The 8,663-nt window shown below is 41.6% G+C and overlaps 1 protein-coding gene across 1 annotated transcript; it reads left to right on the top strand.

Moving 5' to 3' along the window:
* Positions 1 to 1,676: 1,676 nt before the first annotated feature.
* LOC145411860 (bestrophin-2-like) lies at positions 1,677 to 8,162 on the top strand. Its single transcript, XM_080281819.1, has 7 exons — positions 1,677 to 1,753; positions 2,865 to 2,975; positions 3,994 to 4,165; positions 5,522 to 5,651; positions 6,389 to 6,624; positions 7,143 to 7,376; positions 7,890 to 8,162. Exons 1-7 carry the CDS (start codon positions 1,677 to 1,679, stop codon positions 8,160 to 8,162), a joined length of 1,233 nt encoding a protein of 410 aa, XP_080137945.1.
* The last annotated feature ends 501 nt before the right edge of the window (positions 8,163 to 8,663 follow it).

Here is an 8,663-nt window from a genome sequence, read left to right as displayed (position 1 = left end):
TCTCAAAAAAATCCACGGATCAGAGCGTGAGCCGGCAGCTTATGATACCGTGGGCGTTATCTCTCCTTAACAGATAAGGTTCCTCATTTCACACATCAGATACCCGTGAATGACACCTGCCAATTTTGTGGCTGACATTACCAGATCATAAGAAAGCTGTAAGGTCACAGTCAATAATTATGTTACACTGTCTCGAAATTGTGTTAAAGCGCAATGAAATCTTGCTACAATAACCAACAATATTCAAGTGAGTTTGATGACATTGTATTCTATTTTCCTTAGTTCAGGTCCCCACACTGTGTAACTGGAATGCTGACAGCAACCGTACATTTTTTTCCATATTTTTTCCTCGGTACCACACTCTGAAATTTTGTACATGAGACATAGGCAGCACTGGCACACTCTTTTCCTCGTGCTTCCTGCGAAAAATAACCTATTGTGCCAGAAGCTGTATTTTACACTTTATTCTTAATACGTACAGACAGTGTTATTATGCTTAGGAAAAATATCTCGAACTGGAGGGGTTAGATAATGTCCAAAGTTTAATATATTCATCTGGAAGTACCAAGACTATATCAAAATAAGACGACATTATAGTTAAAGGGTTAATATTAGTTAAACACGGAATTGATTGTAAGAGTGTGAATCCGGGCCGCTTTAGGGGGTAATTTTGTCCTCCCGCTCCAGGCGTCAGTGACTCGATAGGCTGAGAGATAATGTTTGCTAACGTGACTGGCTGAAACAGACGCGATATAAAGGGGAACCGGATTTGTGTGTGTGCAGTGCGGCTGGCTGGTTGGGTGCGCCGATGATTGTGTGTGTGTGTGTGTGTGTGTGTGTGTGTGTGTGTGTGTGTGTGTGTGTGTGTGTTAATTCAGTACATTTTCCCAAACCGGGTGACTGGTGTGTGTTAATTCAGTGGACTTTGTTGAATACAAATGTCAGTTATCCATTCTACGAGGGAGCCGGTGGTGCACTGCTTAGCACACATACTACCTGCAACTGGATGCATCCTCCTTCGATTCCGGGGCTAGACAGAGTGCTGGTTCAGTCTGTCTCCCGCTTGTCCCTGTCCACCAGCAGTACAGTTAAGGACTTGGATATAAAATGGACTGTTGCGGGTGGTGTTCTAGGCGATGACTGGGCCTTAACAACAGTTGACTACCTGCTTTAATAACCAGTGCATTACATAAACACTAATACATTTTTTTTTAAAGTCTGTCAACATTTCGGATGCTTTACTTACCAGTTGCGCTCTAAACTAATACATTCTAAAGCTCAAGCCTAATAAACAAAGTTGGATACACTTATTAGATGCAAAGAGTGTGGAAAAAAGTGGCTTATTTTAAAATATCTGTATCCAGAATACTGCCTTGCCCCAGTTCATGTTCCAAACTAATGATAACGTAAGGTAGTTTTACTTACTGGAAGCAGTGTAAAGAAAGAAAAAAAAAATCCACAATTCATGAACATCCGTTATTCAGATACCACCTGCTCCCCCAATTTATTTTCCAAACTCTAACTCTCACTAGAAGTAGAGTTTGTGATAAAGTAAAGTGACCGATAAATAAAAAAAAAAAAAATCATAAATCCAAATGTTGCTCTGCCCCTCTTGACTGTGACTTGGGAGACTCTACACTGTGTATGGAGGGGGTCGCTGCTCTCCCTCTCCAATCATGGTAGTCCAATACACACACAAAGTTGCTAGTGGCAGTGGATTCCTTGCCTTCCTGACGATTCTAAAAAGATCAGTGCTCTATTCTAACAGAGTGGTGAGTGTTGGTATGGGACGAGTGTTGTTGACAGTATGTGGTGAGTGTTGTGGTGGTATTGGTTAAGTGTTAGAATGAGGCAAGTACATGGGAAGTGTTACCATGTGGTGAGTGTTTGTATGTGATGAGAAACAATGTACTCGTATGGTATGTGCTAGTATATGATAAGTGTTAGTATGTGGTGAATGCTAGTATTTGATGAATGCAGCATGATGTGACAAGTGTAGTGTGATGTACAGCTACCAGAGTAATATATTTTGTGTTGGTGGTGCTGATGACAGAGTAGGATGTAGAAGGAGAAGAAATGTTAAGTGATAATGAAGGAAGTGAAGTGTAACGCTTTCACTAGTTATATTTTCATTTTAACTTGACCTGAAAATTGCCATCTTTCCATCATCAATGCTCAGGTGTAACAAGAGATTAACACTAGATTACGAAGCTAGTCAAGGGGAAGTGCTATCGAGAGAATGTAGAGCCATAGCATTATTTATTCTGACATTACGTAAACTGAACCGCAAAAGGAAGGAAATCTGGGACAAGTAAAGATGGCAGAACTAAAATAAACACAATATCTATGTGCAGGTGTAACTTTCTTCCATCCAGATTAATATATTAATGTTGTGGGTGCGCAGTGTCGAGGGAGGAACATTTAAGAGGTGGAGAGTGTATTGTGGGGTGATGGGGGAAGTGGAGTGTGCCGTGACCTTTCCCTGACCAACAGGTTCAGTTCCAACATGAGGGAGAGTAACTATTCCATCCAGACTACGTATTTGGTGTCGCTGTTGCCAGATGCGAATAGTACTATAGAGTATAAAAGGTGGAGTGGGTACTGGGAACCATTAACCCATTCACTACGATGACATATTATTTATTTTAGTGTTGTCACCATTAGGCTTGTCTGCTCTGTTTAGGGAAGGTTTTCAATAGTAGTTGAGGATAGATACTGCCATCATGACTCGTACACTACAAGAGGTCTCCCCTTAGCTGAATATTATTGACTGGAGGTAGGAGAAAAATAATCTATTAATGAGGGCAGTGGAGTGTGTGGTACTCTTTCCCTAAACAAAATAATAAACATATCTTATGTTTCAGATGGCGTGGCAGCGTGTACAAAGTGGTGTGGCCAGACATGCTCATTTACCTGGTGCTCTACTTCACCATCTCCTTTGTCTACCGCTTCGCACTTGACAAGGAAGGACGCACGTAGGTCCAGCTTAACACAGTGTAGAAGGATTAACAGTATTTTTATACATACATACATATATACATAAATAAACGCAGAATGACAAAACGCAATATACGGTCAGATCGATTAAACACCTCTAAGAAGGATGCCTTTGTAGCCACTTTGCCACTGTGGATCTAAAAGTTATGGTCCACCAAATATAGTGATGTTTCCTTTCAAATTCCAACTCCAGATCCACTGCAATGGAGGAAGCAGTGCTCACATCATTTACAGTAGACCCGAAGTGGTGAGGTGGTTACGAGGCCCTTTCTTTAAAAGAAATGTTTCATCTACATGATGGTATATTTCATATTTACCGGTACATATATTTTAAAGTCCTTGTCCACGTACAAGCCTTTGTCACAAGACGGCTCATACCATCCTCAAGTAACGTTACTTGAAACAGGTTTTAGTGGCTGCTTACCCTTCTGGACGCCTACCACAGTTTTAGCATATACGAAAATACAAGCCTATAAGGCAGCAGATTTTGGAATCGTGGCTTCCCTTCTCTCGAAACGAACGGCCAACCACGGCTAAAGAGACCCACCAGCCTTAGTATGCATGGTGACGCAGACCTAACTCCTAAAAACTAATATAACTAAATCTCGGTTATGGGAGAAAAGATTTTCGCAAAATACTGTGTTCATCTTGGCCCTGAAATAAATTCTCAGTGTTATTTCAGTTACTGTGCGAAAGATTTCACATAACAGGTGATACGTTAGTACGTACGTCCAGAAGTTTTGCCATACAGTTACAAAGTTAAGCATGTTTCTGTAGTTTATTGTATGTATTCGCTGTAACAGATGAAGAATAGACAAACTTACTGGGCTTTGATTATTTTGTCATACATTTGTGTTTCCTTATTCGTGTTTCTGGTAAGATGTACGATGATAATGATGAGTTGAAGATTCGACTAGTGATTCTCTTATAATCAACCCATTTCTTTCAACTTCAGGTTGAATCAGCCTTCAAGCTCACAATTCCATCTTCCCACAGATCCTTTGAGATGCTGGTGATCCACTGCGCCCGCTTCCGCAACCTGATCCCTGTGTCCTTCGTGCTGGGTTTCTACGTGTCTCTGGTGGTGAGCCGTTGGTGGGATATTTACCAGTGCTTCCCATGGCCTGACAACCTCGCCTGCCTCGTCTCCACTCACATCCCAGATCTGGTAAACTTATGCCCGGATTCTCTCTCTCTTCTTCCTATTTTTTCTCCTCCAATTTCCTTGTCATATCCTCCATTTTTTTCCCCAGTTTCCTAGTCATAACCCTCTGGTCTCTCTTCTTTCGCATTTTCCCTTCTTATATGCCTTCCTCTTTTCATCTTTTTTCATTCTGTCTGCTAAAAACTCCCTCGAAATGACAATCAGGTATGTTGTTGTTTGCTTTCTCTTGTAAGCTACTTTTCCCTTCACTTTCACTCCCATCCTCCATCACCCTTTCCTTTCCCTTTAATTTCCCTTTTTCTTTTCTGCTTTCATCCTCATCTTCTTGTTTCATTTCCTATTTGATTCCCATGATCGTCCTCACTACCGCACAAACCCATGACCTGGTAACCCTCACAGTCCTGATCCACTCAGTCGTGAGTTAGTGACAGCAGATAAGATGACACCAGTGTTTATGAAATGATCTAGCTGTCAGAGATCACATTTAGTAAAACCTAGTTGTTGTTGTTGTTGTTGTTGTTGTTTTTGGTGGTGGTGGTGGTGGTGGTGTTGATGATGATGATATTGATGATGTTGTTGATGTTAAAGTTGTTGTTTTTGCTGATATTGTTGGATAATGTCACGATCCATTCTGAATGAACCAGACCTGCTGTTCGAAGATAACCAAGGGATTCGGTAGGGGCGGACCATACCTTCATCACAGCTGATATAGTTGATAATATCGATTGTTAATTGTTATCTCAGGTGTGTGAAAGCCGGACAATGTGTGACACTGTATTACGTGGTGTGGGGAACTTTTGCACTGTGTACATTTGTAGTCTATAGAGTTCTCTACTTTGTGATTATCAGTATAAGCGAAGTGATTGATTGTGCCCGCAGTGTATTTTACATATTTCCACTCTGACACTGATAATCATGATTCTGAGTTGTTTGTGGGCAGGGACCTTGCTCTGATTAGGCAGCTGAGAACAAGGCGGTGAGCTGCATGATTGGTGATGGAAGAATGAATCAGTTATCTATATCTGGATGCATGTGTTGATGTGGATGCTTTACGTCAACTTGCTGAGGATAACTATTTGTCTGGGTTTTTAAATGGGTTCTGCATATACTGATGTGGGTGTCGGGTTAGCTCTGTGCAGATAAAGTAAGCTGTGTTCCCTCATAATATTCTAGATGATGTTGCTAATAAAGTAGATAGATGGATACAGTAGATAGATAAACAGATATATAGACTGAGGGATAGATGAATAGATAGACAGACTGACAGATAGGCAGATAGATAGATAGATACTCTGACAGATAGACAAATAGATAGACATATAGATAAAGAGCACTAAAAAAATCCCTTCCTCAGAGCAGAGTGAGACCGGACGGGCGATTAGGTCGACAATCATGCGCTACATCAACGCGACGATCGCCATGACCTTCACCGACATATCTCCCGTGGTGAAGAAGCAGATGAAGTCACTGCGCGACCTGGTAGAGGAAGGTAAGAGAGAGAGAGAGAGAGTTGATTAAGAGATTAGGGGGATTTAAGATATCTATAAAGCTTGTAGCAGCCGTGGCTCAGTGGGTTAGAAATGGTTAGAGTGCGCCGCTCTGACCGAAAGGTCGGTGGATTGAATCCACCCAAGGGTCATTGGTAGACATTAGGAAGGGCCTCCGGTCATAAAATGCTACACGCTTCAGTCCAAAAGTCCTCTACCCAGAGGCAACGCCTTAGCCCTAAAGCTTCCAAAAAGTCTCACTTCTCTCTCTCTTTCTCTCTCTCTCTCTCTCTCTCTCTCTCACACACACACACACACACACACACACACACACACACACACACCTAGGCGACCATTTACAATTAGTTAAGATGATTTCACTGAGTATGAGCTAAACTTACAATACTTAAAGACAGGTAACAATACTTCAAGATAGGTTAGGAGAGAGAGAGAGAGAGAGAGAGAGAGAGAGAGAGAGTCAAACACAGACAGACGGACAGACAGACAGGCAGATAGATAGACAGACAGGTAGGTAGACAGAGACGGACAGACAGACAGACAAACAGACAAAAAACAGACAGACATTCAGACAGAGACAGATAGACTAAAAGGGACAGACAGAGAGACAGACAGACTGACAAATAGAAGCAACAAGAGACAGAGAGAGTATAAATAAATTTCTTGTGAGAATTTCAAATATACATTGCTAAAATATTAATTGCCTTTCACTTGCACTCAGAATACCTAACGGAGGAGGAGCACGAAATCCTGACTCGCCTGAAGAACACGAAGCAGCAGGTGACGTACGTGCCTGTGCTGTGGGCGTGCAGGTTGGTGGAGAAGGCACGGGAGCAGGGGTACGTGACCACGGGGCACGGGTACAGGGAGATGGTCAGGGAAATACTCCTCGTCAGGGGCAAGTGTGGCAGTCTTATGGGCTACGACTCAAACAATATCCCGCTCGTGTATGCCCAGGTATGTCGCGTATGTCAGGTATATATAGATGCTTAATTCCGTCTCAGTATCTGTATTTTTCATATAGTCTCTAATAGTTCAGAGTCAGTGTGGTGGAACAATGCCCTTCATAGTCTTTGCTTAGGCATCAATACATGTGATATACGAAATGGTGAAAGATATGATGTAAAGTTGCAGAATTTAAAACTCTCATTATACCTGAGAGAGAGAGAGAGAGAGAGAGAGAACTATGATCAGGACTGTGGAGTGCGTGTGGTACTGTACATGGTGTGGTATAAGCTGAGGCAACAAATTCGTAAATGGTATATGCAAAATTCGTTTTAGAAAATAATTATAAGCTAAGCTTATTTACTGTATTGTGTTGTGTTGTACCAAGCAGCCTGAAGGAGTTATATTCAAATAGACGTCATCACTTTGGAAGAATTAAACATTAAAAAATGCACGTCATTATAGTGGAGGAATCAAATAAGATAATCATCGTCCAGAAAGAAGTTAATGGTAGGGTATTTATGTTTCAGGTTGTGAGCATTGCCGTGTACTCCTACTTTATGTTCTCTGTGCTGGGTGAACAGTTCCTGGATCCGACTAAAAATTACCGCGACCACAACATCGACCTCTACGTTCCCTTCTTCGGCATCCTCCAGCTCTTCTTCTACCTCGGCTGGATGAAGGTGGCCGAGGCGCTTCTCAATCCATTTGGTAGTGATGACCATGACTTCGATTTCCTTAGATTGCTCGAGAGACATCGGAAGGTGGGTTGTGTGAAGGAGTTTTTGTATTTTTGTGTTTGTTTGGTCTGATCTTGTTATTACTGATGCTTCTGATTATTTAAGAGTGCATCCTCGGCTGAAGACTTATGTCTTGGATACAAAAGATGAGTTTCCTGGAGTTGTATATTTTGAGATATTGACCTGAAGGGCCATTCTGTAGGTGGAGGTGATTTGATTTTTCGAAAAATCTTGCGTCTCTTATTCGGGAAATGCTAGGTGTATACTGTAGTAATTCCATCCGTTTGTACATCTGAAATCGTAGATGTACAATGTATTAACTGCGCTTCTGTGCTTACGTTTCAAACAGTAAATGTACACTACATTAAATGCTTTTTTGTGTATACAGTTGAAATGGTATATGTACATTGTATTAGTTGTGTTTGTGTGTGTGTATAGTTGATATAGTAACTGTACACTATATGATCTGTGACTTTGCACATTTAAAACAGTAGATTTACGGTACACTATCCAAACTGTCTTTGTGTGTTTGTACAGCTATGCGCCCTGTTGGGTGATCCACGCCACAGCGACCTGCCGTCCTGTGTGCACCAGCCAGGAACACCATACCTACCACAGTCATCCAAAGCCTCCCAGGGATCATACCCATCGTTGTCCTTCAAGCCCTCAAACTCGTCACAACTGTCCTATGTCCCCATGCCTTCCCAGCCGTCCAAACCAGCTTACCCGTCACTGCAACCTCTAGAGTCACATCCTCTTAAACAGGGGGCTCCACTGGCCACGCCAGAACCTGTCTGCAACTCCCACTGAAAACAGGTAATCCTACCTTATGTACGGTTTATTTTACCTGATGGAACTTACCCATTCCCTTAACTTGAATATTAAGTCGTGGTTGCATGTAATTCGGTGAGCAGCAACGAAAAATCCTTACTACTTAAATCCAGCTTCACTCTACTTTGTCAGCAGCTAAGCTGAAAGGGATTGTGGATCTTTGTCAGGTTAGAAAGCCTCTCTAAAAAGCAGTAGCATAGGAAACTTGCAGCCGTTCTTCTTTAACAATTTATTTTGAATTAAACATTAATATTCTCTTGCAAGTTAATAATAAATGTATTTCTATTACCGACATAATTGAATTTGTTTATAACACACATGAAAATTACTTAAATAGGCCTACAATAAACATAACAGATTTGTATGGGAGAGAAAATGTGAAATCTGCGAAGTTAACAATTATAATCAAGAGTCTGAAAACTACTTAACCCCATCAGACCCAATGGTGGCAAGGCAGACACTGATCTACAGCCCAGTGGA

Source organism: Coenobita brevimanus, chromosome 91 (genome assembly GCF_032717465.1).
Source record: "Coenobita brevimanus isolate Jiangsu-jjx chromosome 91, ASM3271746v2, whole genome shotgun sequence".
NCBI classification, from domain to species: domain Eukaryota; kingdom Metazoa; phylum Arthropoda; class Malacostraca; order Decapoda; family Coenobitidae; genus Coenobita; species Coenobita brevimanus.
This window is presented reverse-complemented; position numbering and strand designations above follow the sequence as displayed.

Bases quoted from the DNA above. Each gene is read 5' to 3' on its own strand.
- LOC145411860 (XM_080281819.1), top strand. From the start codon at position 1,677: ATGGTAGTCCAATACACACACAAAGTTGCTAGTGGCAGTGGATTCCTT. The intron at 2,976-3,993 runs GTAGGTCCAGCT...ATCTTCCCACAG, and splicing joins CTTGACAAGGAAGGACGCAC to ATCCTTTGAGATGCTGGTGA. The intron at 4,166-5,521 runs GTAAACTTATGC...TCCTCAGAGCAG, and splicing joins CCACTCACATCCCAGATCTG to AGTGAGACCGGACGGGCGAT.